This window comes from Anabrus simplex, chromosome 1 (assembly GCF_040414725.1).
Source record: "Anabrus simplex isolate iqAnaSimp1 chromosome 1, ASM4041472v1, whole genome shotgun sequence".
Classification (NCBI taxonomy): Eukaryota; Metazoa; Arthropoda; class Insecta; order Orthoptera; family Tettigoniidae; genus Anabrus; species Anabrus simplex.
Window position 1 is genome coordinate 1,109,202,861 of NC_090265.1, and position 25,600 is coordinate 1,109,228,460.

The 25,600-nt window shown below is 40.9% G+C and overlaps 1 protein-coding gene across 3 annotated transcripts in view; it reads left to right on the forward strand.

The window, feature by feature from the left end:
* Positions 1–25,600, forward strand: part of Atf6 (bZIP_ATF6 domain-containing protein ATf6) — a 350,870-nt gene that overhangs the window by 134,571 nt on the left and 190,699 nt on the right. For all 3 annotated transcript variants that reach the window (XR_010858597.2, XM_067137320.2, XM_067137321.2), the window contains exon 2: positions 14,255–14,316. Coding sequence is in view for 2 of the 3 variants with exons in the window: in XM_067137320.2 (XP_066993421.2) it covers positions 14,255–14,316 (62 nt within the window). In the remaining variant the exon portion in view is untranslated. The remainder of the gene's footprint in view (positions 1–14,254; positions 14,317–25,600) is intronic.

Consider the following 25,600-nt stretch of genomic DNA (forward strand, 5'->3'; position numbering starts at 1 on the left):
AGATACCTATGGTGCCTATGACTGATTTGTCTTCAAATTTGAATGTGTTGAATATAGACCTCGACTAATTGGAATTCATTATATTCACCTACATTAAACACAAATTAATTACTTTTGATCTCAAGAGTGCTTTAAATCCACATAAAATAGTAGCCTATTAGATTGCTATTAGATTTGAATTACTCTATTAATAAGTTGGTTGTACTTTGTTCCTTGCATATGATAAAATATACGTTAGTATACGTTAGGCCTGCATGTTACCTTTAAACAATTTGTTTTTATATATATAAACTGCCTATGAGTGAAATTGTTTTTCCATAAATAATTGAAAACAAGGAAGGGGAGAGAGAAGTAGGTGAGCAATGGGATTGGTGGAGGCTGGAATTTCCTTTTTTGTTCCTTGTAAAACACGCCGTTCGGCGAATTAACTTGCCGCTAAGTTTTCATGAGTCAGGGAAATTTTTCTTAGGTCAGGGTAAGTCAGGGAAACTTGAGAGAACATTTCTGTGGACACTATGATCCCACTTTTTCAAGAAGAGCCTTTGGCATTGTGCCCCCCACCCCCACCCCGCCAAATTGCGGACAATGGTAGTCAGTTTTTATTTTCATAACAAATTCCATTGTCTGTGTTGAAAGCCTGCTTTTCTCGGTTAACACTGAACACTTTCATAGTCAGCGTTGGCGTCTGGAATTGCGAAAATGAACTCGACAAACTTCTTGACTTCTTGACTTCTCTGACTACATCAGACACAGCCCGGATGTTCTTCCGTTACCCTTTTTATTGAGCAATACAGTTACATTTTTGTACAAACCAAAGCATAATTTGAATTTTTCATAAGTCATGGCAGAATTTAACAACAGTATTTCTGAGTTCCAGTTTGTCTTCAATAAATCGTGCAGACCAATTTTTCAGATGATTTATTTAGCGTATGACCAATGAATACTTTTATCAACAACAAATGCATAAATACACACAATTAAGAAACTATGAACTGAGCAAGGTTTCATGTGCTTCACAACAATGTCCAGTCCCTCAGTCTACAGCACAACCTTGCCAGTATGAAGTCATCTTCACTACCATGATAGGCCCGAATCTTGCAGTCGCTGACAATATGGTGAACGGTTTGGCGTGGAGCTCCGCAGTCACAGTGTGCACTAGGCAGCTTGTTCCATTTGTGCAGGACATCTTTCAGATTTGTCAGATAAAGGGTACACTGGGAATAGAATTTTCTGACATTTTCCTGAAACACGACCTCCCACTAGTTTGGAACGAACGTATTCACATTTCTGTCTTCTAGTTCCTGAAGTAAATTGTTATATTCTGATGCAACTTTAATTAAAGTAATGTGTTTCTCCTGAATTTTGTAAGTGTGTCATTGCATAACGTCAGCTGTGCATGAATGAATATAAACCACAGTTCATTCTCTTCCTGTTCACTCTCTTTCTGTTCAAAGTACTGAAGAATCTGCATCACTTAAAATGCCTCTCTTCATGGCAGTAAACTCCATGGCTAAATAGTTAGCGTGCTGGCCTTTGGTCACCGGGGTCCTGGGTTCGATTCCCGGCAGGGTCGGGAATTTAAACCATACTTGGTAAATTCCGCTGACACTGGGGCTGGGTGTATGTGTCGTTTTCATCATCATTTCATCCTCATCACGACGTGCATGTCGCCTACGGGTGTCAAATCAAACGACCTGCATCTGGCGAGCCTAACTTGTCCTCGGACACTCCCGGCACTAAAAGCCATACGCCATTTCATTTTCATTTTTTCTTCAAGGCATCAGGCAATCTCAGAATACGCTCCACCACTGGAAGCAGGGAGACCAGCGAGTCTGCTCATGCTGAAGCACTAGCTGATAATGAATCCCAATAAACTCACATTCTTTCAACTTGCTGATATGTAATGTATAAATGTCAAAGTGGTGATAAATCTTGTGACAGATATTGTTAATATCAGCTGGAAGTGTCTTTGCCACTGTAGATTGTAGTACATTATGAGCAATGTGTGCAGCACAACCTATTGTTAGAATCTTCATTTTGATTGTATTTTCCATTATGTAGTATACAATTTACCCTGGTCTGTATTTATTAGAGATCCAAATTGGCAGGTGCATTGTCTGAAACATAGCCGAAATATTTTTCTACCAGCACATAAGTTACGAAATTTTGAACATTTTTTTTTGCTAGTGGCTTTACGTCGCAGCGACACAGATAGGTCTTACGGCGACGATGGGATAGGAAAGGCCTAGGAGTTGTAAGGAAGCGGCCGTGGCCTTATTTAAGGTACAGCCCCAGTATTTGCCTGGTGTGAAAATGAGAAACCATGGAAAACCATCTTCAGGTCTGCCGACAGTGGGATTCGAATCCACTATCTCCCTGATGCAAGCTCACAGCCGCGCGCCTCTAACCGCACGGCCAACTCGCCCGGTTGAACATATTTTGCAACTGTTTTCTACTGTTTCATTTGGAATAATGCACGCACGCAGAAGCCTAATTTTCATGTCACCAGTAGGATTCGTATATTTAGGAAATGTCATATTTTCCCCCCGTCATTCGTATTTGTTGGAATTAAGCACGAATGTTGGACTTTCTGAGCATATTTAGGATTATTTGGTCATATTTCGGTCAATTTAGTCGTTCTAAGTCATATTTTGGATTTTGCTCGGGGAAATATACTGTATTTTGAATGTGATGTGCGATGTTGCTTGTGTAATTTTTTGTGGCATTGTGACGAATCTAGAAGCGCGGATCTCAAAGCTGAAAAGTTTCACAAGCACTACTCCACATCAGGTAGTGCCCAAATTATCTTTCTCCCCTTGCCTTTCTTAAAAATTTCAACGGAGACAGTTTTCAAGGGTTCATAGTCATATTAACAGTGATGGAGCTGGAATAAGGATACCTAAAGAAAACGCAGTGAAAGTGTTAAATGAAGAAATTGCGTTAAACAGTTCGAGAAATGCCTCTCTGTCGAAGGAAAAATCTCCTGCAAAGTGTACGAAATTAAAGTGAGTGCTCTAAAGCGTCTGGATGTCCAGCAGCATATCGACAGTACTAGATACAAAAATGCTAAGACGCGTGGGGAATGAGAGGTATGATATTTTAGTTTTTTATTTCTTTGTGTTACTCCAATTAAATATGTTGTGCCCACGGGGACTGTCGACGCATTCTTAATTCGGTTAACTAATACGGTTTTAATTGATTTGCAGAAGCAACGCTGTGGTCTCTTGTCACCACTGCAGTATTAAAATATCTTCGTTGATAATGAATTTACGATATAGTGGAATTGAGTTAAAATAACTCGCAAGGAAATTATTGTAGTGCATTAAGATTCTATAATGAATAGTATCTTTAATATAAAAGAACTAGTGGCAAAAATCATTCGTTGGAAGTACATATGCTTGGTCATATTTTTCCATTTTTGGAGTGATAACTAGTAGAGCATATTTGCCTCCATATTTGGACGATTTTTAGGCCCTAAACAACCGAACCCTATTCATCAGGCATGCTTAAAAGTTTGAACTGTCTTACCAAATCAGCAAGCATCTTCTTAGCTTTTCTGTTTTGATGTGTCACATGTTACTATAGCGAGAGTTGCTAAGTCCAGATTTTAATTTTTCTTCAAGCCAGTTTTACAGAACCTTTGTAGCAACAGTTTCTGATTTAGTTTTTGCGATAGCAGTTGGCTGACCACATACCTTTTTGAGAAAAGCACTTGTAAAATCCATACTAGGAAATGACTGTGCTGAGAAACTTCGTGATATGACCATGCAAGCTATGTGTGCCACAGTTGCAGCTCCTCAGTAGACACAACATTATGTTTCGATCGAAGAAACTTGTCCAAGATCCCAGTTTTGGAAGCGACACTGTTTTAGGTTATGCAGCGTCGTTTTTAGATACTGCTCAATGTCATGTTTCCTTATGTTTTGAATTGACAAAACCACATTGCAGGTAATGTATCTGACCTTGTAATAGTCGTCTTTCACTGCGTTATGCGCGGAAAATCACATTCAAAACGATCTTGAAATTTACATTTAATACGTTCCATTGCCACTTGTTGCACAATCCGATCGATACATTTTGCACAAATTTCGACGGCAACTAGAGAAGATAATGAAACCCGTAAAAATATCTAACGAATCTGGTCAACAGAGACCCGTGCCGACCGATACGCTGCTCTTGTAATTCCATTCACGGGTGAGGGCGGGATAAGACGACTCCTGTCAGTGTCACCAGAAAGCTCAGTATTCTTGCGAGATCACATTTCTCTCAAAAACAAATTGCACTAATGATGCTAACTTTGTGTCCAAAGAGAATGGTTGCCCAGTTATACTTACTCTCAAAACAATAACAACTACCACCACCACTTTGTGTCCAAAACAGCTAAGTGCATTTTCGGTGAAAGTATCATTAGAAGCGCTAAAATAGTACAACGTTAACACAAAATGGGAAAGTGAATAACATAAAATATATAGAAGAGCTCCTGAACGAATGTAGATGAAGGCCTACTCCTTATAGAGTACGTATATGTGTACTGAAGAAATGGTAATTTGTTGCTACGGTTTTAAATGGAACGTAGTGTAGCGAAGGCATCGAATGTAATAAAACTAGGGCTAAGGATGTAAACAGTTCTATGGGTAAATTGGTCACACAATCCGTCTATCCAGAGAGTCAACGTTGCTCAGAAACATGCATTCGGATGAAAACGGATATTTACTGAACACGTAAATGCAAACAGACTACAGTATACATTTTGAATTCACGCGTATGTGGTTACAAACGTTTATACACGGAAAACACGAGCTGGCAAAGTAACCGATAGGTACCATATCGGCTTCTCAGTCGGGTGATTGGAGTTAGATTTTCGCTGACAGCAATAATTTTTCTAGCATAAAAATTCACGTTTTCGAACATTCTAGAATTTTCTCGACTTTGCTGCAAGGACCGTAGCCAGCCACGTGATGTACAGCTAGCGTGTCCGCCTCTTCGTCGGATGCCTCGGGTTCGCTTTCCGGCCAGTCTAGGAATTTTAATTCTGTGCTGGAATGGGTTTCATCCAACCTCGCGAGAACAACTGAGGAACTGTCCCGATGCGAGAGGCAGTGGATCCAGTCAAGAAAACCAAGCATTACGGCTGAGGACGTTAGGTTGACCACTTAGAACTCCAGTAGCTGCAGACCATCTAGCTGGACAGCAGACTCGGCAGAACAAGTCTGTAATGGGCTGTTATGCCAAGGTTTTTTTTCGTAAATAATAGTACAATAAATTCCGGTTTGTTGGGGTACTTAACTGTGTATTTCATAAAGCTGTATCGTGCTCATGTACAATAATAGTCACTTCATAAATGTTCAGAATTGACACATTGAATTTCGTCTTATGTTTTTAAACTCGTATAATACCATAAATATAGATTATAACTCTGAAGGTTATAACGACAGTACTTCATTATAAATTGTGTTTTGATAGGTTTAATTATTTTATCTTTTATTATTTCACTCAAGACTGCATCCAAGGCTGAGTTATAGGTTAAGAAAACACGATATCTACACTTCACACATACGGAGTGTTTACAGTGTTTTTGTAGCACTTTCAAACATAACGGTCATCATACTGCAATAAATAGTGAAAGTGTAGTTCTTTTAACTTGAATATAATATTTTTATTTCAACCACTTCGTAATAGACAACAGGTAAAAAGCTTGTCGATGGGTATGAAAGTAAAATTACTGCGTGGCTCTATGTGCCCTTGCAGGATTCAACATTACTTGATTTTGTTTTAAGTTGCTTTACGTTGCACCGCCACAGATAGGTCTTATGGCGACGATGGCACAAGAAAGGGCTAGGAGTGGGAAGGAAGCGGGAATGCTGGGACTGTACCTTAAGGCCACAGTCGCTTCTTCTCAATCCTAGCTTCCATCCTATCCCATCGTCGGTGCGACGTAAAACAAAATAGCAACACAAAATCCTAAATTAACCTAGCGTAGCAACCTTTTCTTTTTAAAATCGCATTTTTATTTCTGTAGCAACTACAGAATTTGAAAACTTAAATAACGTTGTTAGTTGTAACGTTCTTACAGAAATATGGAAAGAAAGGGGAGCACAATAACTGGAAATGTATATAAACGTTAAAACGAAGACAGTTTTCAAACCGTGACTGAACGTGTGAAACTAACTGTAAAACCGTTTACTGTACCCTCCACCTACATTACGTGATATATTTCAAATATCATATTATCTTCTTCCCTAAGTTTGGTGTGTCTGCTTCGGATAATGGTCTGTCATTTGCGCGGTCTTATTACAATGGCCGCTCCTTCTTCCCGCACTCCTCCCTCCATCACGCTCACTTTCTCGACATCACATGAAGTGATCGGCATTCAGTGACTTACCGTCCGGACCTTTCTTATAAATAACCCCAGAGGAAAACAATCTAGTGGTGTAAGTAAGGTCAGGTGATCCAGCCGGCCATGTGACAGGACCCCCTCGTCCAGGATATGTCTTATGCAAAATGGTTCCGTATTGCCGATGACCAGTGTGGAGGAACTCCATTCTCCTGAAACCACATCCTTAACCGTGTCATAAGGGCCACATTCTCTCATAACAGCGGGAGGTATTCACGAAGAAACTGTGGATAGCGTCGTCCTGTGAGGTTTCCATCGAAGAAGTATGGTCCAATTATCTTGTCACCGACCATCCCGCACCACACATTGACGCCTCATTGTACTTGAAATCGAGATCCCCTTATCCAGTGAAGATTTTCAACGCTCCAGTAATGGAAGTTGTGACGATTAACAGCTCCGTTGTTGTGAAATCTGGATTCGTTACTAAAGAGAATGCCCGTTAAGAAATCCGCGTCAGTTTCAACTCTTTGCAATATCCATTGCGAAAATTCTATCCGTTTTTGAAAATCATCTCCGTGAAGTTCCTGGCATAGTTGTTGATGGTAGGGGTGGAATTTATGGTGGTGCAATATGCGCAGTACAGATACATGACTGATGAACAGTTCATATCCAGTGGCCCGTGAGCTTGTATGCGGGTTGTATGCAATTGCATTTTGTCTGCTTCTTCGTTATTCTCAGACGTCTCTGGAGCATCCTGAACGGGGGTAATATACATGAAATGACCACGTTGCACACATCAGTCTTTCAACACGTCGTCATGTATCTGCAGTTGGTAGCTTTCCTTCAGTAAATCTTTCTTGATACAAGCGTCTGGATTCCCGTGAATTCTGCCTTGCTTTCCCATAAAGTAGTACAATATTCACATAATCATCCCGTAAATACATAATATTTGCTTTTGCGCTAACCGTACAGTAAGTGTTTGCAATTTGCTGCAAATATTATGACATGCTCTGTTAGGTGCCCTACGAGTCGAACGTGCGCAGTTGCTTGGTTGAATGTCATAATGTTGACAATAAGTGCAGTGCGCTTTATTCGTTATAAGAAAGAAACCATGACGCAACAGCCCCGAAGAGCCTTGGCCTACCAAGCGACCACTGCTCAGCCCGAACGCTTACAGATTATGAGGTGTCGTTTGGTCAGCACGACGAATCCTCTCGGCCATTATTCTTGGCTTTCTAGACCGGGAGTTCGTTGTAGCTGTTTGCCATTTGAAAGTCGCATGTTATGATTCCTTTCTTATCTATGCTTTTCTTGTGACGGTGAGAAAATGTCTTTTGAGACTTAAGGAAGTTAAACCTTAATTACGAATGTCTTTGAGTAAATAATATAGAAATAAAATTGAAAAGTTCGTAACTAGATTCGAACTCCGAATCACTGCAAACGATCATATGCTAGCTGCGATTAGTACCATGTAGCCACTCGATGCGACAAACGGTAGGTCTCGTAACTCATTACTAATCTAGGCTATCGCTTCGAAACCGTTGTATTTTACAAGTTCTGAAGTCGAATGTACAAACAATTTTATCTTGCTGCAAACACCACAGTTTGCCAAAGAAACATGTCTCTCTTAAGCCCAGATAGTTGCAACCATTCCCTACGTCTAGAGATGTACGTATTACTTGGTTGAATGAGTCCTGCATACTGTTTAAGATGATATTCACAATGCATTTGTCCATAGTCGGTGCTTACGTGGCGATATTTATTCTTATTATAACTTGCTTAGAAGAATATCTGAGAGTTCGAAAAAGTCAAGCCTTCGTAGAGGATGCCTAGGTGAGTACGAAATGAAAATTAAAAAAGGCATGACTCAAGAAGGGTTTGAACCCTCTCTGCTCCAAGTAGCCTATCCAGGTACATGTACCATGCATAATTGCACGCAGCTACTTCCAGAACGGAAGTTAACCCCCTTTAACTCTGTATTCACGAGGGGAGCGAAAGTTCTCGCTTCGAAAAGGAAATAAAGAGGAATTTGGGAAGGGAATCACAATCCAAGGAGAGGAAATCAAAACCCTGAGATTTGCTGATGTAATTGTTATTTTATCTCAGACTGCAGAAGTTCAGGAGAAATTGCTGAATGGTATAGACAGAGTCTTGGGGAAGGAATACAAGATGAAAATAAATAAGTTCAAAACAAAAGTAATGGAGTGCAGTCGAACGAAGCCAGGCGATGCAGGAAATATTAGATTACGAAATGACGTGTTAAAGGAAGTAGATGCATATTGTTACTTTGGTAGTAAAATAAGTAACGACGGCAGAAGTAAGGAGGACATAAAATGCAGATTAGCACAAGCAAAACAAACAAAAGAAATTTGCTCACTTCGAACATTGATACAGGAATTAGAATGTTCTTTGAAGACTTTCGTCTGGAGCGTGGCATTGTATGGAAGTGAAACATGGACGATAATTAGTTCAGACTCAGAGAGAAGGAGAATAGAAGCTTTTGAAATTTGGTGTTACAGAAGAATGCTGAAGGTGTGATGGGTAGATAGAATCACGAATTCAGAGAGCCTGAATCGAATTTGTGAGAGGAGATCGGTTTGGCTAAATTTGACGAGATAGGACACAAGAAGAGAGAGAATGATAGGACACATCTTAAGACACCTAGGACTCGTATAGTTGGTTTCTGAGGGAAGTGTAGGTGGTAAGACCGGCAGGAGTAGACCAAGGTATTATGAATATGACAAACAGATTAGAGCAGATGTAAGATGCAGCAGTTACGTAGAAATGAAAAGCTTAGCACGTGATAGGGTGACGTGGAGAGCTGCATCAAACCAGTCTATGGACTGATGACTCAAACAACATCAGAAGAAGAGACACTTTTTGATAAAATACATAAAAGTGAAAAGTACAGGGTTGCTGAATAAATAATCTATATCAGTCTACAGAACAAATTTAAGAAGTCATTTTGGATTATTTGTATGCACAATACGAAGATACGTTTTAAATGTTTACTACATTTTGTCACCCACATTTTTGCTCTTTTTTGTCCCAAGTTTTTTCTATTTTTTAGATATCCCGTTATTATACCAGGTGGCTCACGGACGCCGTACTTTCTACTTATAAATGTCCCGCATGCATAAGTGATTTTAACAGGGGAACTACTGCCAGCGGGCAGGTTACGTCAGAATATGAAGAGATAAGAAACAGAGTCACACTCGCAGCATGTTACTCAGCGCTGCCGGTCGAATGCACCCCTTGCATTAGTAAACATAGTTTTCGACCGCATAGTTCTAGGCTGGTGTATGGTACAGCCGCACTATATTTACTGTCTGCATATCGGCAGTGGCTAGTGTGATCAGCAGCGGTGAATACACAGACATTATTTTAATCTGGACAATCTGGTCGGAATGCAACAGAAGCTTCAAACGGACGTACGTCTTCTACATACGTACTTCACCGAACAGTATTAGTTTTTGTTTCATACAAGCAACTCTTCCATCGAGTGGAATGTCTACACGTGCATAAATAAATTATTAGATTTCCTTTTCTACAGCTTTGACGTGTCTACAAACAGTAGCGGCGATTAGGGGGTGCGGCGAGGAGGGACAGACGCCCCTCCACTTTGTGGAGTACACATTACTTTTTCATTCCACTTTAGCCAGCTGGAACTAGGAATTATTTTAAACAGCTGTTTGTACAAACCTTGTTATCTTATCTGCTAATTCCTTCGTTTATTTTCTTTAAATATTAACATAATTATTGACGGAAATACGCACAAAATGCTGTTCGTCGCCGCTAACCAATTTGTATAGCACTACGGCAAGTAATGGAGACTTTGCATGTGCTGTGAGGAAGGGTAGGAGGGGTACATATTTTTTGCCGAGGTCGTGGCCACTGAGTTATAATTCACCCACTTGTCGCGCGCATTCATCAGTCTGGCAGTCTCTTTAATGTCTGTTAGTTTCTTAGTGATTATTCAAATACTAAATTATTTTTAATTGCATAATCATGCCGTACTTGTATGTAATTATACCGGGCGAGGTGGCCGTGGGGTTACGTGCGCGCAGCTCTGACCTTGCACTCGGGAGATTGTAGTTTCGAATCCCACTGTCAGCAGCCCTGAAGATCGTTTTCCGTGGTTTCCCATTTTCACATCAGGCAAGTGCTGGGGCTGTACCTTATTTAAGGCCACGGTCGCTTCCTTTCCACCCGTAGCCCTTTCCTGTCTCATCGTCGCCATAAATCCTATGTCGGTGCGACGTGAAGCCAATTTTTTAAAAAATATTCAGTTGTAATCGTATTTCAACAGGAGCTAATACCAACGTTCCTAAGTTATTTCTTTGTGTTATGTTATTTATTAAGTAAATGCCCCGTAGTATGTTTGTGAGACCTGGTGAAAATTTTATTATACAGCATTGAATCAAAATCTCAAAAAAAAAAAAAAATAAATAAATAAATAAATAAAAACTATTACGAATAGGCCTTATCCACGGGGCTGATTAATTACATTTACTTATAAAATAGCACAATACAAACGAAATAATTTAGTCCGGTGAATGTAAAGTTGGTATTCTCTCGCGTTGAAATTACAGTTACAATTAATATATCTGTTTTTACAATTGACTTTACGTCGCACCAACACAGATAGAACTTATGGGAAGGAAGCAACCGTGGCCTTAATTAAGGTACAGCCTCAGCGTTTGCCTGGTATGAAAATGGGATACCACGGAAAACCATCTTCAGTGCTGTCGACAATGGGATTCGAAACCACTATCTCCCGAGTGCAAGCTCACAACTGCGCGCCCGTAACCCCACAGCCAGATCGCCCTGTATAATTACATAGATGTACGGCATGATTATGCAATTAATAATCATTTAGTATTTGAATACAGCCGGGCTGAGTGGCTCAGACGGTTAAGGTGCTGGCCTTCTAACCCCAACTTGGCAGGTTCGATCCTGGATCAGTCCGGTGGTATTTGAAGGTGTTCAAATACGACAGCCTCGTGTCGGTAGATTTACCGGCACGTAAAAGAACTCCTGCGGGACTAAATTCCGGCACCTCGGCGTCTCCGAAGACCGTACAAGTAGTTAGTGGGACGTAAAGCAAATAACATTATTATTATTAGTATTTGAATACACACTAAGAAACTAACAGACAATAAAGAGACTGCCAGACTGACGAATGCGCGCGGCAAGCGGGTGAATTATAACTCGGTGGCAACGACATGGGCAAAAAATTTGTACCCCTACTACCCTTCCTCACAACATATGCAACGTCTCCACTACTTGCCGTAGCGCTATACAGTAAAGGAAAGATTTAGCATATAAGACAATAAGGCTTGTACAAATAGCTTTTTAAAAATAATTTCTAGTTCCAGCTGGCTAAAATGGTGTAAATGTCATATTTACTCTACAAAGTGCGGGTGGGAGCGACTGTCCCTCTTCACCTCACCCCCTAACCGCCGCTACTGTTTGTAGACACACCAAAGATGCAGTAAATGAAATCTAATGACTTATTTATTTATACACGTGTAGACATTCAACTCGAAAAAAGAGATGATTGCATGGAACAAAAACGAATACTGTTCGGCGAAATATGTGTGTAGAAGGCGTACGTCTGTTTGGAGCATCTGTTGCATTCCGACCATGTTGTCCAGCTTAAAAATAATGTCTATGTATTCACCGCTGCTGATCACACTAACCATTGCCGATATGCAGACAGCAAATATAGTGCGGCTGTACCTTACACCAGCCTAGAACTATGCGGTCGAAAACGATGTTTACTAATACAAGGGATGCATTCGACCGGCAGCGCTGAGTAAGATGCTGCGAGTGTGACTCTGTTTCTTATCTCTTCATATTCTGACGTAACCTGCCCGCTGGCAGTAGTTCCCCTGAAATCAGTTGGTAGACACCCCACTCATCACTTATGCATGCGGGACATTTATAAGTAGAAAGTACGGCGTCCGTGAGCCACCTGGTATAAACATTATGTGGACTATGGCATGTGTTGCACGCAAGAACATAGTCGATTTAATAAAAAAAGTCACAATCATAAGCAACAGGCTCATGACAATGCGCGTGCAGTGTGCGAACAAGAAGTACACACTGATTAATGCTCACGCCTCCACGAATATTCACACCAAGAGGGGGCACGTGAAGAAGGTTGAACAGTTTCGGACCATCCTCGAGGGGTCATGACGACAGTCCCGAGAGAAGACACAGATATTCTACTAGACGACTTCAACGCACAAATTGGCAGAGAAAAGGAACATTGAAAGACCGTAGGCAATTTCCCAGCGCATAAATTGTTCTGTTGGTACAGCTCTAAGATCATGTCATCCTCCTTGTGGAAACACTCTCGAAAACAGAAGACCTGGAGGTCACCCATACAATCAATGGGCGAATGCCAGATCGATCACGCGGTCAAACCACACCTTTTTCAGAAAGAAGTCCATGATGAGCAACTCCTTAGAGGTGCGAACGTCGACTCGGACCACTATCTAACGAGCATCAAAGTTAAGTTCAGCCCGAAGAGAATCCACCACAAGAAAACACGCATACAGAAACTCGACACGAAACGGATCCAGGAAACTAATATAAAAGAAGAATATGAAAAAAACAAAACAAAACGGAAGAACATGTGGGACCAGTACCGCACCAAGATCATGCAGAAATCCAGAAAGGTAATTCCGTTGAAGAACACGAAACACCCATGGTGGTACTCAACATGTAAGAAGCACAGGAAGACCAGAAGAGAGCCTTCCGGAAATACAACACTAGAAAATCACATGAGACTCAATTACAATTTTTCAAGACCAGAAAACAAGCTGCAAAAGTGGCAAAGAGGAGACATATGAAGGAGCAATTGTACCCCATCGAAAAAACTTCAGAGACTACAACACACGAAACTTCTATACGACATTCGTTGGAAAGATACGAGGATATACCCCACAGAATTTATGCTTCAGAAAACAAGACGTTAAACTTGCACAGTCTATAATCAGGATAATTGCAGGGAGGTAGCTCGGTACTTCTCTGAGGTACTCAACTATCCGGAACCAACATCGAGATTTCCCAAAGAGATTCTCACGTACACAAACCCAGACTCTCAACCATCTACCAAAGATGAAATTCACGGACACATCCTCAGATTCAAAAATAACTGTACTTCTGGTCTCCAGTGATTTTCTGTTCAGTCAGGGGACTATAATGATAAATGAAGGCCCCCTGTAGGTAGGGAACGCAGACGAAGAATACACCCACGGTATCTCCTGCCTGTCGTAAGAGGCAACTAAAAAGGGGCGACCAAGGGATGATGAATTTTGAACCATTAGATTACCTGTGATTAGTACCATTACGTGAGGAACACCATGGGTCGACGCAACTTGCGATTAGTGCCACTATGTGAGGAATACCAGAAGTCTACGTTACCTTTGATTAGTATCACTATATGAGGAACACCATGGTTCTACTTGACCAGTGATTAGTACGACTATGAAGGGCCGGTGACCTGGATTTTGGGCCCCTTTGGACAACAAGCATCATCTCAGAAAATAAGACATTGCGAATTGGATCCAGTGATAGTTTTAGATTCATGGTCATTTTTCATCATAATTCATTTTATGTCGATGCTTTGTGCATTCTCCTAGTAAATTAGATCACAAAAATAGGTAATTTATTCTGGAACACGTGACTGTTTGGGTTTGTTGAACTTAGAAACGTCGGAAGCGGTCAAAACCGGCGGTGTTACATCTCAAGTACTGAACAGAATTTCATCCAATTCATCTTATTTGTTATTCCTTACTGTACATATAATAACCAATAACAACAGTTGTTTTCGTTTATGTACGTGCTTAGCATAGTAGCCCTTAAATAGCAATTTATCTGTACTAACGCTTGTATTTCCGGCTCTTCCAGATGTGGACATTCCTGTTACACCCGAAGATGATTTGTTCCGACAGCTTTCAACGCACTTGGAGGTAAGTTCAGTGGGGTCTGTAACCTAATGGAATTCTTTATTTTAAAAATGTTCTTAAATCATTCTTATTTCAAATGTATTAAAATTTAAAAGTGACTGGGTGAGTTTAATGTGGAAAATCATCCCGTAATGTTATAGTTCACATAGGCTATATAGAAAACAGGTTAGCCTAGAGCAGCTTACGACTGTGGAATGGATACTTAGAATTGACGATCAGTGATGTTTTGTTTCTGCAAGTTGTCAGAAACACCTGCTAAGGATATTTGTTCTCTCACGCCTCGTCGCATATAGCAGCTGTCTGTTTTGTTGATCGAGTGAGTTGGTCGTGCGGTTAGGGTCGCGCAGCTGTGAGCTTGCATTCGGGAGATAGTGGGTTCAAACCCCACTGTCGGCGGCCTTGAAGATGGTTGTCTGTGGTTTCCCATTTCCACACCAGGCAAATGCTGGCTGGGGCTGTACCTTAATTAAGGCCATGGCCGCTTCCTTCCCACTCCTGGGCCTTTCCTGTCCCATCGTCGCCATAATATCTGTGTCGGTGCGACTTAAAGAAAATTGAAAAAATTTGTTTTGTTACAGGTATTTTTGTTAGTAAGTTCGTTTCTTTCAGTTAATACGCTTTTTTGTGTATCACTCATACAGTTGTGGAAATTCGTATACAGGCACGTGGGTTTGTCTGTGTGTGTATGTGGGCGGGGGGAAGGCAGTTTATTTAATTAATTAATTAATTAATTAATTAATTAATTTATTTAGTATTGCACGCATTTTTCCCGTACAGTTTACAATCAAAGCAATCATAGCATTTATACTTCAGAAAAACATCATAATATGGCGAAATTATTATTATTTAAATAATATAATAATCAGCTGATTCGTTGATTCCGATAACTTACCGCATTTGCAGTTCTGAGTAGGTAGTTCAAGTCACCGGTGTAATTTATACTTGTACCCTTGATCTTACAGCGGTTCCACTTTCTGTTAGCTTGTAGGAAAAAACAACGAAAATACTTTCTAATAAGGATTTAGTCTTAACTACATTTCTGTTGTTTCAGTTAACCAATTGTAGTTAGGATACGTCTAAAATCCGTTTTAGAATAATTGTAGTATAGTTACTGTATATTATTAGAGCCGGGGTGAGTGGATTATTTCGGAGAAAAGAAAGAAAGGTAGCCCTCCCTCAAACAGTGTACGGGATACGGTAGGTGTATACGAGGAATGGGAAGACAAGAAGGGAGTTGTAGAACTCAGGTGGTCCAATGTATTGATGATGATGATCAGGTGTCAAGTACAGGTGTCGGTGAGAAATCTCTGTCACTGCAGGTAGAACAGCAGAGGGAAGATGAGGAACAGGGAACTGTTGCAGAGAAGTGAGGAAGCAGGAGGAAAGGAAAAGGCAGGAGTGGGAAATGCAGAGGATAGGAAAAGAAAGGTGGTTGTGGGAGGGAGAAATGGGAGTAGGTAATAGCTTCAGTCAGTCACTACTGATCTGCATTTAGGGCAGTCGCCCGGGTGGCAGACTTCCTATCTGTTGTTTTCCTAGCTTTTTCTCAAATGAATTCAAAGAAATTGGTTATTTACTGAACATCTCCCTTGGTAAGTTATTCCAGTCCGTAACTCCCCTTCCTGTAAGCGAATATTTGCCCCAATTTGACCTCTTGAATTCCAACTTTGTGATCTTCCCTACTTTTAAAGACACCGCTCAAAATTTTTGTCTACTAATGTCGTTCCACGCCATCCCTCCACTGACAGCTCGGAACATACCGCTTAGTCGAGCAGCACGTCTCCTTTCTCCCAAGTCTTCCCAGCCCAAACGTTGCAACATTTTTGTTACGCTACTCTTTTGTTAGGTATCACCCAGAACAAATCGAGCTGATTTTCTTTGGATTTTTCCAGTTCTTGAATCAAGTAATCCTGGTGAGGGTCCCATGCACTGGAACCTTACTCTAGTTGGTGTCTTACCAGAGACGTATATGCCCTCTCCTTAACAATACCCAATGAAGATCTTGCCATATATTAACACCTATGTACTTACAGCAATCCCCATAAGGAACTTTCACCCGAACAATGCAGCAATTTAAACTGAGAGGACTTTTCCTATTAGTGAAACTTACAACATTACTTTTAAACCCGTCCATCATCATACCATTGCGTGCTGTCCATCTCACAACAGTGTCGATGTCTTTTTGCAGTGGGTCTCAATCTTATTTATTTATTTATTTATTTATTTATTTATTTATTTATTTATTTATTGGTGAAGTTAGGGCTCTTGGCCCTCTTCTACACTTATAACTTATAATAATTTTATAATCTTATCATTTATTACTTTGTACAGTGTAACATCATGCGCCAATAGCCTTGTCTGTGATTCCAGATCATTGATCATATCATTTCTATATATAAGAAAACAAAGGTTCAATAATACTGACCTGCGGGGCCACCCTCCCCCTCTTAATCATTACAGGATCAGATAACGCTTAACCTACTCTAATTCTCTGAGTTCTATTTTCTGGAAATTAAGCCACCCATTCAACCACTCGTTTTTCTAGTCCAGTGATAGTAGCTCGCGGGGACATTTTCGATAGATCGCTATAACGCTCAGGTTGGCTAACCTGGAGTTGCTCGAATGAGCTCAGACCGCACAACTGCCATTGTCAGTCAAGAATAGTACATTGTCAGCCTCATAGTTGATTGTATACGCATGAGGTTGCAAGCGTTATGTTTTTCGCGTGTATCACGGGTGGCCCAGATTGGCTGCGCAGTAGATGTTAGTTTTATCTCGTCCTGCGCGTGACGTCATCAAAGGAGCACAGTGACTGTGTAGCATACAACCGCACGTGTATCTTATTTCGTTGTTTATCGCTGTCTGCCTTGTAAAGAAAGGATTTCCAAGTAATATCTATACTTAGTTTCTTTCCGTATATTGCTATTGGTTTCTATAGTGGCCTACTGTATTTTCGTGCAGTTATTTTCTTTTCGTCAGTTGCGTGAAGAGTATAATAGTAGCTGGAATGAAATTTCTGTGTTCATAGTATAATTGTAGTGTATATATCTGCGTGGGAAATTTCTGTGTTGGTAAATCGAGTCAATTGCTTCCATTTCAGAAAGGTTTTATGACGACCATCCGTTCATTATTTGGCCTTTTTAGTGACCTCCAATATCTCAACATAAAGTACATTTTGACTGCTCGATTAAACCAAGACTGTCTGGAAAATTTATTTTCTCAGATAAGAGGACTCGGGCATTTCTATGAACATCCGCTACCAACCGAGGTGAAATTTAGATTGAGACTGTTACTTCTGGGCGCGAACTCAGAAAATATTCCGTTATCCAATAAAGCTGCAGTGATTTCAGAAACTGATAATGTGATACTGACATCTAAACTTGTAGATTTACTGCCGGATATGTCTGAAGCATTACGCATGATTGAAGGTGAGACAGAAATTCGGGACATTGCGATAGAAAATCGTGCCGTTAATGATTCACCGCAATCTACAGCGACACCTGATTGTTCAGCAGAGGGATTTCGGTACCTCGCCGGCTACATCGCCTACCGTGGAAGAAAATATGATAGGTCAATGGGAAATCCCACTGGGGAAATGCTTTCCATATCTTCTGGTACAGCCCCTGTGGGATGGATAGAAGTGTTATCTCGGGGAGGTCTACTCGTTCCACCGGAAGAATGGCTAAACCATGTAAAGAAATTTGAGTTAATTTTCACGGACGTGCTGAACTGTCACGCATACCTAATATTATACGCAAAGTGTGTCAAATAATTAGCAGTAAATTCCCCGCTGTACCACCAGAAATAGTAAAAATGTATGTTAGGACGAGAACATTTATACGCATACGACAAATGAACATTCGGGAAGGGACTGAAAATTCCATAGCAGCTCATCGGCGAAAGGCACGGCAGTAGATTTTATCTTCAAAAGCAACCACTTCATGACATCTGATCTCACAGGTAGGACTGTGTTCTAATTAAGTGTTTTTCCTGTTCTTTCTTATTTAATTTTAAAAAGTAGGAATATCTATGCAAGGTTTCGAACATGAACTTACTTCTGCTGCTGTTATAATATGTGTTAAGTTTTAAACTCGATATCTGCGGAAGTGAGTCATATATCGTGTGTTAACATGCGGTAGTTACATTACGGAAATTCTGCTGTCAACATTTAATATTACAAACATTTCGTATCTCTAAATATTTATGTTGACAGATTTGAGAGCACGTAGCCTTCCTCAAACTAAATAGAGGAACTTGGATTTGTTAATAAATTTCGAGCGTTGGTCAGTGTGCCGTCACGTTACATTTACGTCTTATTCGTAACAGAAATAATGAAACTTACTATGCTGTACTTTCTTTCAATCTTATAACAGCAGTAAACTTTGTGTCTGGTCTGCAATTAGTTCTTAGAAACTGTAATGTTTGCTGGTATTATGAGATTCCTACTGAACTGCGCGCTATGGGCTTGGCTGCTTTGCTCCTTCTGTGACGTCATTTCGTTAACCAATAGCAGCTCGTCTCGCGTTGGGCCCAACCTTTAGTAGTGTTTAAGAACCTTGGCGTGTATATCAGACATTTATTAACGTGGATAGTTTGATTTACGCATTGATACTAAGCTATCTTTGTTCTGATAATGGCGTGTTCAAGCAAAATGCAAAAACTTATCACTTTCATTCGGAACGAGAAACCGATTACTTCTTTACCCAGGTAGAGGACAAATGTGTGAGTTTACTATGTTGTGCAAGTGTATTTTCCACCGGATTCTGCTCTAAGGGAAGAAAAGGTAAGGCAGCTAAAATCCAAACTTAATGCTCAACAGTCAACTTTTTAAAAACCATTAGACAAGGATAAAGCAACAGCAGCGTCATTCAAAGTTTCAAAAATTATTGCATAGTATAGAAACCGTACGAAGATGGTGAATTAATCAAAACTGCATATTTAGAAACTTCACATTCATTATTTAATAGTTTCAAAAATAAAACTGATATAATGTCTGTTATTAGATCTGTACAGCTGTCTGTAAATGCAGTAATGAGGAGGGTTGACGTTATGAGTTCTGACGTTACTTAACAACTTAAAACTGGCTCTGATCGCTGCAGCTATTTTTCCCTACAACTTGACGAATCGACTGATATAGTTGGTACAGCTCAATTGGCCGTTTTTTGCAAGAATAGCTTTTGGTAATTTCGAAATAAGAGAGGAGATGGTAAAGATTATACCACTAACAGGACGCACTACAGGTCAGGACATATTTTTAGCAGTTAAAGATCGTATCACCTCTGAAAATATTCCTGTAAAGAAGTTGGCGGACTTAGAAACTGATAGACCTCCTGCGATGGTAGGCGGAGAGAAGGGATTAATAGCCTTGTGTCGTAAAGAGAACAGCTTTCCGAAATGTCTGTCATACCATTGTGTAATACACCAGCAGTCACTGTATGAAAATCTTTTAAGTATGAACAATGTAATGAAAACAGTCATGAAAGTAGTGAACAAAAGTAGAGCACATGCAATTCAGAGACGTTTGTTCAGAGCACTGACTGATAAATTAGTAGATTGCCAGCATGGTGATCTACTGTTTCATACGGAAGTTCGTTGGCTTAGTAGAGGCATAGCATTACAACGTTTTAAGGAGTTGCTTCCTGCCTTTCAGAATTTTTGAAAGAACGAGGCGAATCCTTCCATGAACTAGAAGACCCGATTTGTGCTTTTCTCTCCGACATCACCGAAAAAAGTATCTAACTTGTAGCTTCAAGGCAATGATACAGATATTGACGTAAGAATTTCAGATGTTGCTCATTCTCAAGAAAGTTGTAACTGTGGGGGGAAAAATCTCATCCATTACACAACTATCGATTAGCACAGCTATGGACCTGTTTAGGTTAAAGATACTACCTGTTCTAACGTATGGCCTAGAATTAGTGGGAGAATACCTCACGTACAAACAGCTGGAAGAATTGGAGCGAGTAAAGGCTAGATACCTGAAGAGAATTTTAGGAATCCCGCAGAATGCAAGATCGAGGCTAGTGTATGAGCCTACCAGGGAGACCTTCCTAATAGAGGATCTGAGATGCGAGCTCATACTTCCAGCTAGTACCAGCTTCAAACAGCTTATACAAGATCTGCATGAGAAGAAAAACAACATACCGGAGGACTTCTATGCAACACCTGCTATGCAAGACAGGACCTGGATGGAAGCTAATCATGATATGCGACACGTGACGACGAGGTTGGCGATCCATGGTTTCCACCACAAGGTGTGCTGTAACAAATTATTTCACGAACCAAAAGACGAATGTGTGTGTGAGCTGTGTTTGGAATTCTGTGATAGATACCATATTGTAAAATGCAGGAATAGACAGAAATCCATCGTAGCTTATAGCAAAGAAAAGTAATGTGTATGTAATGTAATGTAATGGTATTCTGCACGGCATGTGCGCGTTTTCAATAATAATAAAAATCTCATCCAGGGTAAATACAAACACTTTGCCTGTTTGATACAAACCCTTGAAAAGCAAGGCTCTTCAACGCCTCCTTACAGCAGCAAACAATACGTTGAAATTATTTAAGATTTGAGCAGTTAATGCAACAAACTCTTCCAAGATTTTAATCGCATCGTAATTGCTGCACAGAGTTTGTCAGATCGCCTGTTATAGAGATTGATGCTGAATAGATCTCTACTTGTGTCGCGGAGCATTTTGTTTTTCAAGAAGACAATGCTGCGGTGGAGTTGGAACTGATGGATTTTAAAAGTGGTTTATCAGTAAAATAACTTTCTTCAAGCTCTGAAAATATTTGGACTTTTGTCCCCAATTATGGCCCAGGTCGCTCTCAAATTGAAGGCCATGTTCAGCTCTACATATCTGTGTGAGGTTTCTTTTTCTAGTATGAAATGTATAAAATAACAAGTACAGAAACAAGCTGACTGATGAACTCTTGGACAACTGCATTCGAATGGCAGCCACTACCTACTCTTCCAGCATGAAAAACCATGCTAATGACAAAAAGAGGGCCATCTTTCTCATTAAATTTAATAAGTCTAATTAAAAATCTGTTCTTACGTTTGTAATGTATTACTAACTACACTTCAATTTCTTTCTTATGTACAATTCAATTTCAGTTTCTTTTTACTACATACATTTCAATTAAAATTAATTTCATATCTATTAGAAATGTGTGTTTGTAGGTAATAAACAAAGGTAAGATTTTTTAAACTTATTTCTGTCCTAGCCTTTTTTTGTTAGCTCACAGTAGGATTTAAAAACTGTACGGTAGCTCAGAAGCTTCATAAGTTCGGCGACCTCTGGTCTAATCCAGTAGCACCCATTTTCGTCAATAATCTCCCATGATCTACCCTATCAAAAGCCTTCGATAGGTCAATAGCGATACTGTCCATTTGACCTCCTGAATCTAAAATATCCCCTATATCTTGTTGGAATCCTACTAGTTGAGTTTCACTGGAACAACCTTTCCTAAATCCGAACTGCCTTTTATCAAACCAGTTGGTAATAATTTCGCAAACTTATCTAATATAATCAGAAAGAATGCTTTCCCAAAGCTTACAAACAACAAATGTCAAGCTGACTGGCCTGTAACTGTCCACTTTGTTTGTCACCCTTTCCCTTGTACGCTAGGGCTACTACAGCAACTCTCCATTCATTTGGTATAGCTCCTTCGTGCAAAAAGCAATCAAACAAATGCTTCAGATATGGTACTACATCCCAATCCATTTTAATGACAATTTTTTTATCTTATTGAAAATGTCGTTGGTATCGTAGGTAAATTTCAATACTGCGTTACCTCCTCTACCTGGAGATCCTTGTAACCAACAATATTTACATACTGCTGACTGAATTCTTCTGCCTTCTGTATATCCTTACATACACACTTCCCTTGTTCAATAAATCCCTTGAATGTCCTCTTTGGAACCTTTTTCTGCCTTAAAGTACCTATACATACCCTTCCATTTTTCGCTAAATTTTGTATGACTGCCAAATATGCTTGCCATAATTCCTTTCCTGTTTTCAATAATTCCTTAATATTATGCTTAGCTGACGTCTTTGCTAGACTCAATTTCCTAGTAAGTTCCTATTATTTCTCCTCATTTCCGCAACCACTTCCTTCCGGCCGGTACCTCCTCCTTAGCCTGTCTTATCAGCCATATGACTCTGCGACACCTATCGGAAGGATAGAGAATTGCTTGTCATTTCTTTAGATAGATAGCACCCCCAGCAATCCTATTTTCTCCCACGGCTGAGTGCGTGAGTAATCCGTTTTACAGTAACTTGCAAACTCGCCGTCAGAGTGTACCTCAAGCTGATGTACATGCGCACAAAAGGTTACTTGCAACCTGCTATATCTTGAATAAGAAAGATATATTTTAAAGGAAATGCGTTAACACACGTATTCACGTGACGATCAGTTATACTTTTAACAGAGGATCCGTTGTTGTTATTCTACTACCTCAGTAAGTCGTCGTTAAGAACGCACTGTTATGTTTCTAGCGGGATATTTGTTTACAGTAACTCACGAAGGTGCCGCGAGTGTGCGGTGATATATCTCCCCTCCTCCCACACAGCTGAGCCAGGATCGAACCTACAAAGTTTGCGACGGAAGGCCAGCGTCTCATCCGTCTGAGCCATTCAGCCTGGCAGGGTAAGGTAGGTGAAAAAGGTGATGGTATACAATTTCTAATTACTAGATTGTGTGCCCAAGAAAGCCTTGATTAAATTCCAATCCTCTCCGCAGTGCTCATATGGAGTGGGGGCATATAACGTTGTTGATGATTATTTGTCCGTCGGACGGAGACTTAAAGCCTTGAGCAGACCTCTCGACGCTATTCGACAGGAGAAGGCTATGTGCCACTACCGGGTTTTACCCTCTCCCTTCCTACTATCATACATGTCATTTATTTCATATTATTATATTCCCTGATGAGATTGACGTCAGAAAGGGGATCCGGTTATAAAAATTGATCTTGACAGATTCATCTCACCACAAACCCGACACCGTAGAGAAACTGGACAAGGAATGGACACGCGTTAGGTTATAACGTCATGCACCCTTAGCCAGTAGTCCGCATTTCAAATCACCCACGCTGTGACGTCACAGCTCTGTCAGGAGAAGGCCTGCGCGTTCTGTTAAGATAAGCATTGCTTTTGTAATCGCCCGCGCTTATTACGTCACAGCTCCGTCACTCCTCCAAGGGGAGATGGGCAAAGAGCCTGTGTGTAAGGCTAGGTTACCGTTCGTGCCCAAGGTTAGGTTAACTTACGTGTTAAGCCCACCTACAAGTCACCTCACCAGTTCGGCTCCTCCAAGGGTAGCCCGTAAATAGCCTGTCTGAGGTTGGGCTAGCGTTCCTCGTAGCGAGGTTAGGTTAACACGTCATCATGGTGTCATAACCTCAACTACCAGTCACCTAACCGATTGGACTCCTCCAAGGGGAGCCGATAAAGAGCATGTGAGGTTAGGTTAGCGTTCGCACGCAAGGTTAGGTTAACACATCATAATGACGTCTTGACCTCATCTGCAGGTCACATAACCGATTTGTGGCTCCTCCATGGGCGCCCGTTCGATTCGGCTCCTCCAAAGAGGTTTGTGACCTTTCCGACTCGGCTCCTCCAAGGGGCCGTCCGATTCGGCTCCTCCAAAGTGGCCCGTGAGGTTAGCATTGCCCTCGTTGGTAAGGGTATGACGTCATAACCTCACCTAGCGATCAAAAACACTCTAGGTTGGCCAGTGAGTTTAGCATTGCCCTCGTAGGCATGTGTATGACGTCATAACCTCACGTAGGGGTCAGAAGTATCCCAGATCATTCCCTGACCAATTAGGCCTCTCCACGCAAGGTTTTGACGTTATTCCGCGTCTTAACCACAATGGTCTGGAATCTACATAGCCTTACTAAACTAGGGGTCAGTGACCTCGTGGGAAATTGCTAACTCAGCATCCATTGTTTTAGAACATACATTGCTCATACTACCGTTTTGTTTGTAATTGTGAACCTATTTTAAAATAAGTCTTGTAAAGAGTTATATTATATTAATTAAAATATTTAAATCTCGAATACTACTTGCGATTTACCGGTACTGCTAAAATCCACCGTCTTCCAGTGGCGTATGCTGGGATTAAGACATGGGCTACCACTAGACTTAGGTTACCACTTTTCGATGGTTGGTGTAGTGAACGTCAAGCCTTCAGCGTTTTGAGCTGCAGCCAGTAGCCAACGGAGAAGCCTGCTGTGTTGTCAGTGCTTCTTGACAGGCTGCTGCCCCTGCCTCTGCTACTGTCAATGCTCAAGCCCTGATCAGTGGAGATGGTAGCCTAAGGTTTAGCAAATGAAAGTCTGGCCTTCTGGCTACATGGATAGAACGTTTGCCTTTGGTCCGATGGTCCCGGTTCAGTTTTCAGCATCAACACTCTCATACTGTTAATCCCCTGGCTCGGGGACTGGGTGTTTATGACATCTTCGCCGTTCATTTTATCACCATTAGGTCAACACCAAGCCTATACAGATTCCATGCCCCGTTATTATTATTATTATTATTATTATTATTATTTTACAGCGGTCGTACCCATCGTTCACTGGTTAATTAGCTTCCCCGGGAGATAAGTGGTGGTGTCCGACCCATGATCACGGGTTCGATTCCAACCAACAAAGGAAAACACTAAACCTGAAAGATGGTATTTCATTTTAGCAGATCTACCAATAAAAATAAAACTATATTGCTGTGTTGGTAACAGCAGCCCTGCAGTCTCTTCCTAGAAGGATGTAGAAGTAAACGGGAGTGAGGAATACCCGCACTCTCTTGTCTATATCATGAAGTCAGAAGTATGAGGTGAGGAAGTATGTACGATGAGTAACGCATGGTTGATAGTTAGCAGTGGCGATCTGACGGACCGAAGCCTAGCACAACTATCCGCCGGTCCTCGCTCCTATCCGATATCCAGCCGCAAGCCGCGTGTGGCGAGTCGACGGGACTGGGGCGAGTCTGAGCTGCAATGTCGGGTTTCCGAAGCCTTGCTCTCAGAAATATGTGCGACGTTTTTTCTCACTGCATTCAAGTTTTGTAAATGGAACAATGCTTCAGATGCTTACATTATAATGTATTTTAGACTTTCATCATTCTCAGTTGAGATTTGGGCTTCACTGATAGCCTTGGTAGCCCTCAGTATACGCCACTGGTTTATTAGCTTCCTCGGGAGATCAGTGGTGGTGTCTGACCCATGATTACGGGTTCGATTCAAACCAACAAAAGAGAACCTGAAACATTACATTTCATTTTAGCAG